Below are 16,895 nucleotides of genomic sequence, written 5' to 3' on the forward strand. Positions count from 1 at the left end.
GTTCTGTTACCTAAATTCGACCTCCACCTCTTCAGTTGGTAGTACCATCTTTCCCAAAGAGTTTGGAGCGAAGCATTCTGGGCTTTGTAGTAATTTCTTCTTTGGAATTATCCCTACCGACTCAGGCTCTTGTACTACATTTCCCAGAAGCCTCTGGGGCCGGTTGTTTGCTCGTCCCTCAGGCTGACTTCCGGCGCCGCTGAGATCTCTCGGGCCAATCGGGAGGCTGGGCTAGCCGGATCCTGGCTCTCTGATTGGTGCGTTTGACTGGAGAGTCTGGGTTCAAATTTTCAACGGTACTGAATGAATCCCGCGGCGGGTTTTCTGGGCGGTCGGTTGTCAGCGCCGAGGTGAGGTGAGCCGTGGGGAGAAAAGGGGAGCACCCAGGGCTCAGGGCAGGCTTCTCCCTGATTTCGAGCTTCTGGAGGTCGCCTCCCAGCGCTGCCTTGAGGGCCTGGCTTCTGGGAAAGTGTGCTGCAGGGGCGCCGTTCTGTCCTGCGTAGCGGGAGCCGGGCTTCCGGCCACCCTTCTCTTGGTAATAGGATTTCCCCGTGAAGTCCGTCCGGATCGGGTCTAGCGAGCTGTGTCTTCAGGTAGAGGCAGAGGCCGGCTTGGGAAATAGGTGGAAGGAGGAGTTGGGGGAGACTATGGGCTAAGGATAACGGTAACGACAATTATATTACCCAGCACACATGAAACAGGCGTTTATTGGACTAAGCACTGTTTTCTCATTTAATTTTCACCCAAAGCCGGTGAAGTTAGTGCTATTCTTATCCTTCTTTTATAGGGAGTAAACTGAGGCCTGTAATCTAGAAACATTTTGAGAAAAGGGTGATAAACTGTAGCCCCGCCCTCAAGAAGGCATTTAGCGGAGGAAAACAGCCACAGACAACTGCATTTCAGAACAACTGTGTAAGTTGGAAAGGTAAATGAGGTGGTGTGAGAACATAATTGAGGGCAAGTTTAATTCCACTTGGAGTTGTCTTTCTGTTGGGGGATTTAAAATTCATTGTTTTATCCCTGTCTGCCCAGCCCTTCCTCTTTGTGTGGAACCACTAGTTACTATTGCCTTTCTAATTTCCTATCCTAAAACATGTAGAGATTGAAGAGGGAAGGAAAAGTGAACCAGGCTATAATATTGTGGGATTGTTTTTTTTCTCCTGTTCTCTTTTTTTCCTTTTGTTCGCCCCCGGCAGCATATGTGCCACAGTTGGAACCCTTCCCTGGTTTCTAGATACATGGTTTCTTTTCTCACGACTTTCTAATATTCAAGTACCAAGCATTTCCTGCCAATCAGTCCTGCTTGGGACAAGACAGCATCTGAGTGCTCTACTGATTTCGCTTTATTTATTTATTTATTTTTTAAACTTATTATTATTTTGTCTTTTTAGGGCCAAACGAGGGGCATATGGAAGTTCCCAGGCTAGGGGGTCAAATAGGAGCTGTAAGCTCCTGGCCTATGCCGCAGTTCATGGCAATGCTGTATCCTTACTCACTGAGCAAGGCCAGGAATCAAACCCATACCCTCATGGATACTACTTGGGTTTGTTACTCCTGGGCCATAACAGGAACTCTCTGATTTTGCTTTAAGATCATTGCTTGGATTTCTCCCTGGTTCAGCCTTACCTTATCTTGCCATCCTATGGCCTGTCTTTGAATTTGTCTCACTCATCAGATGTCAACATTTGAACTATTTTCTGTGTTACTAAGGATATTTTTATGTTGTGATCTCAGTATATCACACCCCCTGTCCTGCTATCCCTAAATCAAACTTGGTTGTTTTGGAGTCATACTGTGAGTGTGTCTGTTCAGCATTAAGTTGTCACTCTTGGTTTCAAAATTATTGTGGTTCCCAGCTCACTCAGGTAATTAATTGACCTTTGAGGGTTGTACTCTGTGCTCAGATTGGTACTAGATGCTGTGCATATACAGATATGAGGTTTCTGCTATGCTTCAGGACAAAAGTCTGAATCAAATTGACAAGTGACAATTAGCACAAAACAGCATCTGAGTGCTCTGTTGTTTTGTACTGTAAGTGCCCTGGCAATTTAGAGGTGAGGGAGATCAAGGAGTCTTAAAAGGGACAAGGGTGAGCGTTCCCCGTTAGCTCAGTCTTAACCAGCATTGTCACTGCTGTGGCTCAGGTTCAATCCCTGGTCCAGGATCTTGTGCATGTCTCAGGCACAGCTAAGAAAAGACACACACAAAAAACAAAAAGCAACCCAAAAAACACCCCAAAACAGGCAGGAGTGGCTTTGGGAAGCAGGTAGGACACAAACTACTCTTGATAAAGTGAATTTAGTTAGAACTGAACTAGAACCATCTTGGTGCATGAAAATCTCTCATTCAATATCTGTTGAATTAGAAAGGCAAGAAGGCTTTATTTAAATTGACTACACAATTTCATATATGTGAAACTGAATTTATTGAAATAGGACGGCAAATTTGTTTAAACTTTCAAATTATTTATTTTAATTTTTTTCTTGTCCATCTCTTATTGATTTATTTATTTATATTTTTTCCACTGTATAGCATGAGGACCAAGTTACACATACATGTATACATAATTTTTCCTCCCATTGTTGTGTTTCGATGTAAGTATCTAGACATAGTTTTCAGTGCTACACAGTAGGATCTCATTGTAAAATTTCAAATTATTTAAATAAAACAGTTATTTTGGCCAGCCTTGTACTTAAGTCTATGTAGTCTAACCTTAGTAAAGTTAATTTATCCTGCAGCTGCAATTAAGCTTCTTCAGGAGACAGGATTATGTGGGAAGCTTCTTCATTTCTTGTTTAGGTACCAGAATAGGTTCAGCATTCTCCTATATTCCCTATATATTTTTTTCTTCATCCTTTCCTGGGTCTCTTCTCTAATTCTTTTTGGATTACTGGAGAAGAAAGCAGGTGGAGAGATTTAAATGTTCTTTGGCAAACTGAAACTGAATTTTCTTTGCCATGGGTAAAGTTAGGAAGCAGAATTGACTATAGGGAGATTGAACAGCCCAGTCAGTTCTGTGAATACATCTGTGTTTGAGACAGATCAGCAGCCCAAGGTACTTTGTGAAAAAAGTATAGATAACTGAGAGGGGTTCTGTTTTTGTCCAAGTTTTGGAGAAACTTGATTGGGGGAAGTTAAAGGTTATTGAGAGGGGTATAACATTTTTTGTAGGCACTTAGTTTAAAAATTTTTTATAAATTGCCATTTCTACTTTTTTATTTTTTACTTTTTATTTTTTTAAGGGCTGCACCCACTGCATATGAAAGTTCCAGGCTAGGGGTCAAATCGGAGCTGTACCTGCTGGCCTACACCACAGCCGCAGAACGCCAGATCCAAACTGAGTTTGCAACCTGCACCACAGTTGACGGCAATGCCAGATCCTTAACCCACTGAGTGAGGCCAGGGATTGAACCTGCATCCTTATGAACAATAGTTGGGTTTGTTACCACTGAGCCACAACAAGAACTCCCTTTTTTCCCCCTCGCTCTGCTTTTTTAAATTAAAAAAGGTAATAAAAGTTTTTTCATATTTTGAGTGTGCCTGCTATTTTTCCAGATGTTTGAATCGAATGGCAGTACACACTACCACCCATTGGTGTCATTGTTCGTAAATTGCAGGTTTTGGAAAGGTTGCTTTGAAGTGGGAGTGTGTAAGAGTTCCTGTTGTGGCTCAATGGGTTAAGAACCTGACTAATATCCATGAGGATTTGGGTTCCATCCCTGGCCTCGCTCAGTGCGTTAAAGGATCCAGTGCCCTGAGCTGTGGTGTAGGTTGCAGACTCGGCTTGGATCTGGTGTTGGTGTGGCTGTGGCAGAGGCTTGCAGCTGCAGCTCCAATTTTACCTCTAGCCCAGGAAATCGTATATGCCGCCGGGTTCAGCCCTAAAAAAAAAAAATAAAGTGGGAGTATATAATATCAAGGACATGAGGAGATAGCAAACGTACACTGTAAAAATTTAGGAATACTTTTGAAACAATCTGTTAAGAAGTTTGTCATTTGGGGGGAATCCATACTATTTAGACCATAGCTTTTTTGTGTGTGTGTCTTTTTTTTTTTTTTTTTTTTTTTTTGCACACCGGTGGCATATGGAGTTTCCCAGGCTAGGGGCTGAATCGGAGCTATAGTTGCTGGCCTACACCACAGCCATAGCAACACTAGATCCAGGTCTCTTCTGCAACCTACCCCACAGCTCATGGCAATGCCGGATCCTTAAGCTGCTGCGCACATCCTCATGAATACTAGTCGGGTTTGTTAACCGCTGAGCCACAACTAGAACTCCAGCTTTTGGGTTTTTTCTCTGTCAACGTTTTTTACTGCAAAGAATTTGAACCTGTTTCATTCTACTTCTTCCATGTTCTTAATAAGAAGTATTTTCCAGACTTCAAGATTTCAGAAGAGAGGTGAAAGAATATATTGCAACTTTGATTCAAGCTTCTAGATAGGTGGACTGAGGACAAATTAAACTATGGGTAAGGCTGTATCCACAGTGTTACATTAAAAACAATGAAGAGAAACATTAATGTATCAGCTTCAAAAGTGTTTAAATAACTTTTAACTTAGCTTTATAAAGTAACCCATATTTTGGAAGAAAATCTATTTAATATGGAAAAGCAAAAGAAAATAACATTACCCACTCTCACACCTCTCAGGTAAACTATGGCTAGCATTTTGATAGATTTCTTTCCAATTTTTATTGTACCTATATTTGGTTTTAAAAAATCATGCACTGGAGTTCCCGTTGTGGCACATCAGAAACGAATCTGACTAGTATCCATGAGGATGCAGGTTCGATCCCTGGCCTTGCTCAGTGGGTTGGGGATCCAGCGTTGCCGTGAGCTGTGGTGTAGGTTGCAGACGCGGCTCGGATCCCGAGTTGCTGTGGCTCTGGCGTAGGCCGGTGGCTACAGCTCTGATTCAACCCCTAGCCTGGGAACCTCCATATGCCGCGGAAGCGGCCCAAGAGATAGCAACAACAACAACAAAAGACAAAAAGACAAAAAAAAAAAAGAGTAAGAAGCTGGAAGAGTATGTAAAGAAGAAGTTGGAAGAGTGTCCCTGAGGATATAGGTTGGATCCGTGGCCTCACTCAGTGGGTTAAGGATCTGGCATTTCTGCATGCTGTGGCGTAGGTTGCAGATGTGGCTTGGATCCAATGTTGTGTGGTTGTAGAGTAGGCCTCATCTGCAGCTTCTATTGGACGCTTAGCCTGGGAACTTCCATATGCCATGGTTGTGACTGTAAAAAACAAAACAAAACAAAACAAAAAAAACGGATTATGGTTTATAGAGTTCTGTGGATGAGTTTTAAAAAGCAGAACTGAATTTGTAACCTTCAAAAGCAGTGATAGGAAATTCCCAAGTTTGGGAGGAAGATTATAGAAAAATGTTATTTGCTTGAGATTTCTGGACAGTGATGAATTAGAACAAGTGTCCATGTGTCCTGTGCTGACTTCTGAGTGCTTGGACAGTGAGGGATTGTCATTGGATTTTAAATTGACCCAATTTTGGAAGCTTCATAGATCTGTTTCGGTAAACAGATCCGATTTCATCATAGAAGTTAGCAAACAAATGTGGAAACAGAGTCCATGAACTTCCTTCAGACTTAGTTTGTGACTTTGATTAACAGTTAAAATTGATGTCTGGATTATGCTGTCATTTACTGTCTGCTGCTAATCTTTATATATATATTTTTTAAATGTAGGTGTTTTCTCTCTGGGTAAGATGAAAATAACTCAACTCTATTTAACTTGTGGTAGTGTAACAGGATCTCTTATCCCTTGTGAAAATAGGAGACGGTGTCCCTGGGGAAATGGCACTGCCTGGGATGGGACCATCTTAACTAATTATACTTCTAATGAGGACATGATTTACTTTGTTTATTCTATGACATTACCAATTTTTAAACTCATGATTTTTCCTCTGATAGAATTAGGCAAGACACAGTTCACAAGCTGGATAGTGAGGTGCTTGAGAGCATCTATCAGACCAAAGTCTTTGCTTTGCTTAGGAGCTGCTGGTCTATTTCAGCCTTGCTTAGAATGCTTCCTTTTGCTGCTTTCCCCAACCAGCTCTGAACCTGCACCTTTTGATTTATAGAGCTTGTCATGGCTGTTTATTTTTGGTTTGAGAGTGAAGGAGGCAGAGGGGGTGCTGGAGGTTAATTTCAGATGAATGTGGAAATAGGTTACATTGCCTCTTCTGCAGTCTTCCTCAGTTGTGTACTTCCCCTTATTTGTTTTCCTTTTCCATTCATCTCTTCCTCTAGAAAAAGTCAATATTCATCTTTATCCCATAGAACTCTGCAGGTCTGTCTGTATCTTTGAAGTATCACTTCCACCAGGATGCCTTCTCTGACCCTCCTTCATCTGTTCCCTTCTTGGCACTTCTCTAGTGCCCTTTGTTTATCCCTCAATACAGCAAAAAACACTGTGTATCAGAATTATCTGTGAGTTTCTTAAGGATTGTATATTTATCTTTTCAGTCTCTGTTTTTTGGAAACAAAAATGGACTATATGACATGATACATGGCACTTAAAAGACAGTTTTAAAAGGAACTTAACTAGTTCATAACATATGGGAGAAGCTTTTCCCTCAGGTCTATTGTAGGATTATTGGTCAGAAAGAGCTATTTCTTCACTCAGAATGTTTCTAGTTTTGCAGGAATCTGAAGCTGTGGCAGATTCAGATAATTTTGAAATGTGAGGTTGATTCTTTTGCTTGGCAGCTTGATTTGTGTGGGGGAATGTGCTTGACGCATGTGCCTTTTTTTTTTTTTTTTTTTTTCCTTTCAGTGAAACCTGTTGACAGAAATTCAATCTTGATTAAGGGGTGCAGGAAGGCGTCCAATTCCGTCCTGCTTGGGGCTCTCAGTTAAACAGTTGGCTTTGGCCTTGGCCTGCTCCATTTCCCACTAGGCCTTTAATTTTTGAAGGTTTCACATCCTGATAATTATCTGAGAGAGGCAATGTAGCAAAACTAGTATAACCCAGTAGTTACCTTTGATTTTGTTCTTGTACTTGTTCTATCACTATTGAAGAGAGTCAGACTTCTCAATGGACATGTATTTATTTGTTCCCTTTTTTTTTTGTTGTTGTGAAGGGGAGGGAGCATGGGAGGTCATACTAGACGAAAAGATAGCTCAATAGAAGCTTTTTAAAAAAGAGGTCATTTTAGGAATTCTCCTATGGCTCATTGGGTTAAGGATCTGGCATTGTCGCTGCAGTGGCTTGAATTGTTACTGTGGTGTGTGTTTGATCCCTGGCCCCAGGAATTTCACATGCCACGGGTACAGCCAAAATAAAATAAAATAAAAGAGGTCATTTTAGAAAATAGTATTTTGGTTTTAAAATTTTACCTAAATAAAGATTATGTATATTTAGGTTAGGTGTGAGCCCCCATGCTTTTTAACCCCTACTAATCACATGCAGTTCTAAACCTCAGAGGACATCCTTCCTTGTGATACTTGAATAGTCTCTTTTTGGCATTGGGGGAGGCGGGTAGGTTAGCCTGTGGCATATGGAGTTCCCTGGGCCAGGAATTAGATCCAAGCTGCAGTTGCAACTTTGGGGATCAAACCTGTGTCCTGGCGCTGCAGAGATGCTGCTGATCCCATTGTGCCACAGTGGGAACTCCTTGAATAGTCTCTTTTACTCTCTCTCTCTCTCTCTCTCTTTTTTTTTTTAAGGGCTGTGCCTGCAACATATGGAGATCTCCAGGCTGGTGGTCAAATCAGAGCTGTACCTGGGGAACTACACCGCAGCCACAGTAATCAATGCAGGATCCAAGCCGTGTCTGTGACCTACACCATAGCTCATGGCAACGCCAGATCCCCAACCCACTGGGTGAGGCCAGGGATAGAACCTGCAACCTCATGGTTCCTGGTCAGATTTGTTTCCACTGCACCACGACAGGAGCTCCTTCTTTTACTCTCTAATATCCACTGAGAGATTCAGACTAACCTTCATCTTGTTTATAGAAAAAATTTATGTACAAGAGTACAAACTTAAGTAAAGAGAAGTTAAGGGGTGATGTTTTACTTTATGAGAAAATTCAGCTCAGAGCTTTCCTGGTATACTTAGAATAGGGTTTTTAACTTATGAGAGTATTCTTTATGCATAATGAGAAGTTATTCATTCTTGTCAGGAATGCTTAATTTTTGTATAGAGCAGAGTTTATTTTGACATTTGTCTACCAGGTTAGTAAGATTTGGTTACCTACCTCATTTTTACTAGAATATTTATAGGAGACCCCTGTATTTTATAGTGACCCCAGATTTTGGAATCCTATAGACCTGGTCTGAAAACTCAGTATGGCTACCTACTAGTGGGTCATCTTCTCTGAGCTACTTCCCTTATTTGTAAAATGGTCGTGATGATATCTACCTTGTAATTGTTACTGCTTGTTAATGCAATTTATTTTATTTTAAGCTTTATTGATGCGTAGTTAATTTACAAGGTTGTGATAATTTCTGAATTCAGTTTAAATGAGATGATTTACGTGAAGTGCTTGGTAAACTGCTTGGCCTGTAGTAGACAATCAGTATTTGGAAGTTACATTTTCTTTTTCTTTTTTTTTTTGTCTTTTTTTTTGCCATCTCTTGGGCCGCTCCTGCGGCACATGGAGGTTCCCAGGCTAGGGGTCCAATTGGAGCTGCAGCCGCCGGCCTACGCCAGAGCCACAGCAACGTGGGATCTGAGCCACGTCTGCAACCTACACCACACCTCATGGCAAAGCCAGATCCTCAACCCACTGAGCAAGGCCAGGGATCGAACCCGCAACCTCATGGTTCCTAGTTGGATTCGTTAACCACTGAGCCACGACGGGAACTCCTGGAAGTTACATTTTCTATAAATGGTTTTGTCTCTCACTCCTGGACATTTGATATCAATCTATATTAATATCTATCTCTAAATAAATATGAGAGGCAATTGGATAGTATGGTGGGTTAGGACATCCCTTTATAGTGGGCCTGTCTGGTCAGATCCTGGTTCTGCTACTTCTTAGCTGCATGACCATGAACAAGTTGAAAATATCTCTCTGCCTCAGTTTCCTCATCTGTAAAATTAAGGTAATAATAGTACCTATTTTACAGGATTGCTGTGAGGATTTAGTAAGTTAATACATGAAAACACTGCCAACAGTGTCTGGCTTGTCATAAATACTCAGTAATTAATAGCTATTATTTTTAACTATGTTTTCAAAGTTTTTATTAGGTCAGTACATAGGAACATTTTATTTTTATACAGAAACATCAAAAAGGAAAATGTGTAGCATTTGGATATGTGAAATTCATAGCCAGTTTACATGCTATGTAAATGGGAAGCATTATATCCAGAGATCAACAGGTTTGACAATTATTGCTGGATTATAAGATTATTTAGTAAAAATCCCAGAAAGCCTAGTGACTTCTGGACTGTAAACATAGATTTAGGTGGAAAAACATTGCTTAACTAGTTCTTTAAACTGAAAAGGTATGCATTTATACAATAAAACATATGTAAAGAATACAGAAGATTATATAGTGAGGTCTTCCCCTGACCCAGACCTTCCAGCTTTCTTCCCAGGCCCAATTGCTTTTTTTTTTTGTTTTTGGCTTTTTGCCTTTTCTAGGGCCACTCCCATGGCATATGGAAGTTCCCAGGCTAGGGGTCCAATCGGAGCTGTAGCCACTGGCCTTCGCCAGAGCCACAGCAACGCTGGATCCTTAACCCACTGAGCAAGGCCAGGGATTGAACCCTCAACCTCATGGTTCCTAGTCAGATTCCTTAATCACTGAGCCATGATGGGAACTCCCCCAGTTGCTTTTAACCCTTTTCATTCTCCTGCCATAATAGTCTATGTATGTGTAAAGGTATAGCCCTTTCCTTCTTTTTAACCTGAACGGGAGCACACTCTTGTGCATTTTGCTTTTCTCACTTAATACCTCTTGGAACTCATTCTGTACAAATCACATGTGTAAAGTTGTCAAATGTTAAAATTACTTAATATTTCAATATATGGTTGTGCCATAATTTATTCAACTAATCTCCTATTGGATGGACTTCCCATGTGGCTTGTAGCCTAACTTATCTCCTATTGGTGGAATTTGGGTTTTCAGCCTTTTGGCTCTTGTGAACAATGTTATGTGAATATTCCTTCCTTTTTTTTTTTTTTTTTTTTTTGGCCACTCCCCATGGCATGCAAAAGTTCCCAGGCCAGGGATCAAACAGGAGCCACAGCAGTGACAACACCAAATTCTTAACCCCTAGATTACCAGGGAATTCCTATGTGAATTTTCCTTTACCTACACACACATAAATACCTATCCGTAAGATATAATTTCTACATTTGGCAAGACCTATCAAAAAGAAAAGTACAAATTGCCCTGCACAGAGGCTAATAGTGTAGCCCCATAACTAAAAAAAGGAAAAAAGGATGTGAAGGGTTACATTTGAATACTTTCCAGGTGGTTTTCAGCATCATGCTTTGGTGGAATCATAGTTTTTTTTTAGGAGGCTAAGTGGAATTGCTGCATATTACATTCCTGCCCCTTCCCTCCCCCAGCTTGTCTTCATTACATTCCTGCCTGGGAAGTCTTCCCAGTGACCTAGGTTAGGCATTAAGATCATGGGAATCTAAAATTTTCCCATGTTTTCCAACATGTTTGTTCACAAGAAGAGGAAAACTTCCTCCTTGCAGCAGGGGAATTTTAACAACTCTCAGCTGCTACGGAATCTCTTAGTAGGGTCTTTTGAATAGAAATGTGCTCCAGGAGAGGAAAGGTATCAGTAGGTCAAAAGACAGTGATAATATCATATGGTAGTGTATTTCAAAGCTTTCAAAATACCTTCTTATTTGTCTCTGGGACATAGGTAAGCAGAAAGGTGGAGTGACTGGTCCATTGTCATATACATCAAGTAATGCTAGAGATAGGGCAGGAATTCTGGATTTTTCTCTGGGGACTGTTTTGTCTTTAAGTGGCAGAAAATGTGACTTTAATGACTTACCTGTTTTTATTGTCTGGAGTAGGTGATGCTGGTCATGAGTGATCAGTAGCTCAGTGATAGCAGGGCTGTTGTCTCTTATTGTCTTGGCCAGTGTGCGTGATGGCTACTGTAGCTCTAGCTATTACATCTGCCTTCAAGGCAAGAAGAAGGGTGAAGGGAAAGGGCTGGATCTGGCTGTGGTGTAGTCCTCAGCTGCAGCTCAAGGGTTGTTGCTACACCAGGAAAGGGTGAGTTTTCCTGTGAATCCCTTAGTAGATTCCTACTTTGTTCTCATTGGCCAGAACTCCCATGGCTTCTCCAAGCTTAGAAACTTGGTGCTCTGTTATAGTGCACTTCGTACATTTTTGTTGTCGTTGTTGTTTTGTCTTTTCTTTTTATGGCTGCACCTGTGGCACGTGGAAGTTCACAGGCTAGGGGTTGAATCGGAGCTACAGCTGAGGACTACACCATAGCCAGATCCAGCCACTGGATCTGAACCACATCTGCCACCTATGCCTCAGCTTGTAGCAACACCAGATCCTTAACCCACCGAGCAAGGCCAGGGATCTAACCTGCATCCTCACTGAGACTGCGTGGGGTCCTTAACCCACTGAGCCACGATGGGAACTTCCACGTTTTATTGTTTTGATGATGTTCTATGAAAAATATTTAATCATGACTTAAACTATGTTAATCTCTAATTTTCTTTATACTTATAGTTCATACTATGTAATTTAAATCTTTATATTTACTTATTGAATGTTGTAAGACTCCTGTCTAGATTTTAAATTCCTTTATGTCTGAGACTAGATCTTTTACTTTTTGTATGCGACAGAAAAGTGTCTCATCCTTGAATATTCATGAGAAGGGAACTCTGATATTATCAAGCCCACATTTATGCCCCTAGCAAGTGGATGATATGAGTGCACTGCTAGCAAATAGCTTGACTGAATGAAATTGAATAATGAAAGTAGAAGTGGGGGAGAGTGAAAATTTAGAAAGAAGATAGTAAAGAATGTTCTATTCAGGGCAAAAGTCTATGAAGAATGGATCTACTTGGAAAGAAATATGGTACTATTTTCTATGCAAATAGAGACCATAACTACATTAACATGCTTCTCTAATTCACAGGGTAAGAGGACAGAATGATGTAGAAAAGACATTGTACTAAAGTCAGGAGATGGCGTTCCCATCGTGGCTCAGTGGTTAACGAATCTGGCTTGAAACCATGAGGTTGCGGGTTCGATCCCTGGCCTTGCTCAGTGGGTTAAGGATCTGACATTGCCGTGAGCTGTGGTGTAGGTTTCAGTCGCAGCTTGGATCCCGCGTTGCTGCAGCTCTGGTATAGGTCGGCAGCTGCAGTTCCCATTCGACCCCTAACCTAGGAACCTCCATAAGCTGTGGGAGCAGCCCAAGAAATGAAAAATAAAGTCAGGAGATGCAGTTCTCAATCTAGTTCTGCCTTTATATAACTATCATATTGGACAGGTCATTTAGTCTCCCTTACCTTCAGCTTCTTCTTCTAGGATGAGAGTAATAATTGATGCTTTAGAGGATTGTTGAGGGTATTAAAATACAGGATTTAGTACTGCATGGTGCCCGGCATGTGTAAGCACCTCTGGTAACTGTTTGTAACTATGATCAGTAGTAGTATTGTTGAGTGATCTTGGAGGATCCTATTTTCATTTTTTGGTCTTTTTAGGGCCGCACCCATGGCATATGGAGGTTCCCCAGCTAGGGGTCAAATAGGAGCTGTAGCCACTAGCCTATGCCACAGCCACAGCAACGCCAAATTCGAGCTGCATCTGCGATGTACACTACAGCTCACGGCAGTGCCGGGGTTCGAATACACTGAGCGAGGCCAGGGGTCGTACCTGCATCTTCATGGATACTAGTCAGGTTTGTTAACTGCTGAGCCATGATGGGAACTCCTTGGAGGACCCCCATTTTGCTTTAATTAATCTTTATCTATAAACTTTAAAAGTTAGATGTTATTTAAAATTCCTTCCAGTTCCAAAGTGTCATATTTCTACACCAGGTACCTCAATTGGGGCATTTTTATAAAAGTATCTGTGGAGTTCTGGCTTCTGTGAGTTCATAGTTGAGACCGAGGTAGGATGAGGTTCCCCAGATGCATAGATTGATGTCACTGTGTAAAGCAAGTATCTGTCAGAACAAATTCCTTCTGAATTACCCCAGTCCACCGAGAGAAGCTAATGAAATGCTGGCCAAACCACTAAGTAGCAGTGACATTGGTGTAACTAATCTCATGCTTTATCTCAGAGTGTAGGTATAATGGTATAATATAGAGAAAATGAGCACTGAGGGCTCTTAGATCCCAGAGGAGAACTGGCACACCTCTCTGGTAATGCAAGTGGGTGTTGTTACTCTTTTGAGGAACATTTTCACAGTGTGTGTTAAGAGCCAGCGATTCCATCTAAAAGAATTTGTCTTAAGGGAAGAATTAAGGATATAAAGAGAAATACAGCTACATGGATAGTCTTCTAGTAGTACCTTTAAAGTGAATATTGAGAAAAGCCTATAATAGGGGATCAGTAAATTATGGCACAGTCATCAATTGTTGATGTATCTATGTATTGATATGGAAGGTGCTCGCAATATGTGAAGCAGCTTCAAAATGTCAGTGATCCCATTTGAAAACAACAGTAAAATGTGTGTGTGTATCTGGAGTAGTGTGCATTGTGTATTTTTATAAAAGCTATTTTTCGGATTAATCCCTTAGATGAACATGTATTTATAAAATCAGGGCTTAAAGAAAGATACCGAATGAATGTGTATGCAAGCTGTTCCCCATATCTGCTTCTCTTCCAAGATACAGAATACTTTAAGTACATGTTGTTCCTTGGACAAAGACAAATGGCTCATAAGGTTTCATAGGGAAATTATTTGCCAGTGAGCTTGGCCTTTAGGCTATTTTTCAGATTACTTCCAGCTGTTTTCTTAACCATACGGGGCTGGAGTGGGGTCTGCCTTTAAATCTACACAGATTTCCACAGGACGGAGGACACAGGACAGTACTTCTGTACAAAGGATGGGGAAGTAGGGATGGACCCAGCTCTTTGACGTGTTTCTTTTGCCTAATCTGCCTGTTGTGCCTTTTATGTGTTTTTAAGTCTTTCTCTTCATGCCCAGGAGTAGTTTTTATGAAAGTATTTCTGAAGAAAAAAACCTGTGCTTGGCAAAACCGTATTGAGCTTTTACTATGTATGAGATACTGTCGTAAGCACTTTGGTGGATGAGGTATACACACATGAGTAAAATCCATCCTTGTCTATAGAAACTTAGTACCCAGTAGGAGAAGTGTTTGCATAGTTAACTAATATGAAATTGGATAGTATAAAAAAGCGCTATGGCTTTGGAGAGGTAACAATTTGTTATGACAGATGGAAATTGGGAAAGATTTTATAGAGAATTGAGTTAGACTTTGAATGATGAGTAAGATTTTGGTTGGTAGGTATAAAATTTAATGGTGTGTTTCAGAAATTGGGTTATTCAGGGCAGAAAAAATAAATTGGATGCCGGGGAGTCTGGAAATGAGAAAACAGTGGATCAAAGGAAAATAAGATAATGTAAAATATCTAGCCATAGTACAGGGCATGTTGTAGATATTCATCAAATTTGGTCTATTTCTGATTCCAACATATTTACTTCAAGGAGTGTCTTCAAGTTACCAAAAAAGCAAAGTTAACTTTTAGTGTGATTTGAACTGTAAGGCATGTTGCCTGGGTGATTTTCAGAATTGCAAATGTGATAAGTAAAAGCAAAGTCATCTCCAGGGAATCAGTACCTTAGATAAATGTATAACCAGGTTTCTGAACTATTTTTTTCCTTAGTAGGTGACCGATTGAGAAAAGTGACACAAACATTGGGAAAAACCTGCTCTTCTAAACGAAGAGGGGTGGAAAATGTCACACGTTACAACCTCTTATTCCTATGATGCACCAATGGACTTTATCAATTTTACATCTTTGGATGATGAGGAAGATACCCAAAACATAGATTCCTGGTTTGGTAAGTGTCTACTTTCTCTGCTTTTTTTTTTCTTTAGGGCCACACCCATGGCATATGGAAGTTCCCAGGCTAGGGGTCGAATTAGAGCTGCAGCTGCCGGCCTATACCACAGCCACAGCAATGCCAAATTGGAGCCATGTCTGCATCCTACACTACACAGCTCACAGCAACGCTGGATCCTTAGCCTCCTGAACAAGACCAGGGATTGATCCTGCATCCTCATGAATACTAATTGGGTTCTTAACCCTCTGAGCCACAATGGAAATTCTGACAACGCTGGATCCTTTAAGTGCTAGGTCACCAGGGAACTTCCCCAATTCACTTTATTTATTTATTTTCTACTTTTTTAACTCAATGAATTTTATTATATTTATCATTTTACAACGATCATCACAACCCAATTTTATAGCATTTCCATCCCAAATCCCAAGCCCATCCCTCCCCCACAACCTGTCTCCTTTGGTAACCTTAAGTTTTTCAGTCTGTGAGTCAGTATCTGTTCTGCAAAGAAGTTTATTGTATCCTTTTAGAGTCCACATATAAGTGATAGCATATACATTTGTGTCTCACTATCTGACCAATTTCACTTAGCATGATAATTTCTAGTTCCATCCATGTGGCTGCAAATGCCATTATTTCATTCCTTTTTATGGCTGGGTAATATTCCATTGTGTATATGTACCATATCATCTGTCAATGGACATTTATGTTGCTTCCATATCTTGACTATTGTATATAGTGCTGCAGTGAACATTGGAGTACATGTATCTTTTGGAGTCATGGTTTTCTCTGGATAGATGCCCAGGAGTGGGATTGCAGGATCAAATGGTAATTCTATTTTTAGTTTTTTGAGGAATCCCCATACTGTTTTCCATAGTGGTTGCACCAATTTACATTCCCACTAATGATGTAAGAGGGTTCCTTTTTCTTCACACCCTATCCAGCATTTACTATTTGTAGATTTTTTGATGATGGCCATTCTGGCTGGTGTAAGATGGTACCTTATAGTAGTTTTGATTTGCATTTCCTTAATAATTAGTGACGTTGAAGATCTTTTCATGTGTTTTTTGGCCATCTCCAATTCATTTTATTTTATTTATTTTTTAAATTATTTTTGCTTTTTAGGGCTATACCTTTGACATATAGAGGTTCCTAGGTTAGGGGTCGAATAGAACTGCAGCTGCTGACTATACCAGAGCCGCAGCAACGCGGGATCCGAGCCACGTCTGCAACCTACACCACAGCTCACGGCAACGCCTGATCCTTAACCCACTGAGCGAGGCCAGGGATCAAACCCACAATCTCATGATTCCTAGTCGGATTCATTGCCGCTGCACTACAACAGGAACTCCCCCAATTCATTTTAAAATGGAGGGATTATGCTGTTCAGAACCCAGTCTCCAAATAGAGATAAGATTACTTGATGTTGGATCATGTGATATGACACAAACCTTGACACCAGGTCAACAAATAAGAATGTGGTTTTGTTTTTATGTTATGTTGGAGTAATATGTGAGACCATTGATATGTCAGGCTAATAGTTGCAGGGGCCCCTTTATTTCTTCCTCACGTCCTTATCCTCCTAATTAAGAGAAATCAATATGTGATGGGGAACAGAAATGAGTCCATTGCAGTTAACACTTACAATGCAGTGTCCAAATGTGATGGCCTATGTCATTCTCTTGGAAAAGGACAAATGAAATCCAGTGAGGATCCTGAGAGGAGGGGGTCTGTTGGGTGTGGTGTAGGAGGAAGGGTGGATGAGATGGCCTGCTGTCTTCAAGGTCTTCCCCATGCGCTTGGTCCACTGAAACCCTGAGGAAATAGCTGAGTTGTCTATCTGTTTTTCCAAGTTTTTCTGAAAAACAAAAAAGGAAATATTAGTATAACAATACTGTTA

At 40.8% G+C, this 16,895-nt stretch overlaps 1 protein-coding gene across 20 annotated transcripts in view; it reads left to right on the forward strand.

Annotated features, from left to right (window-relative positions):
* The window catches only part of TPX2 (TPX2, microtubule nucleation factor), a 53,544-nt gene continuing 36,851 nt past the window's right edge, over window positions 203-16,895 (forward strand). For 2 of the 20 annotated variants that reach the window (XM_021078087.1, XM_021078101.1), the window contains exons 1-3: window positions 203-355; window positions 788-925; window positions 14,818-14,995. In XM_021078087.1, coding sequence (XP_020933746.1) covers window positions 14,890-14,995 — 106 coding nt within the window. In that variant the 5' untranslated portion in view covers window positions 203-355; window positions 788-925; window positions 14,818-14,889. Of the gene's footprint in view, window positions 594-787; window positions 926-4,378; window positions 4,470-7,683; window positions 7,841-13,959; window positions 14,024-14,817; window positions 14,996-16,895 lie in introns of those variants that run through there. The other 18 variants (XM_021078091.1, XM_021078102.1, XM_021078086.1 and 15 more) reach the window with 16 other exon arrangements.

This window comes from Sus scrofa, chromosome 17, assembly GCF_000003025.6.
Source record: "Sus scrofa isolate TJ Tabasco breed Duroc chromosome 17, Sscrofa11.1, whole genome shotgun sequence".
In the NCBI taxonomy this organism is placed as follows: Eukaryota; Metazoa; Chordata; class Mammalia; order Artiodactyla; family Suidae; genus Sus; species Sus scrofa.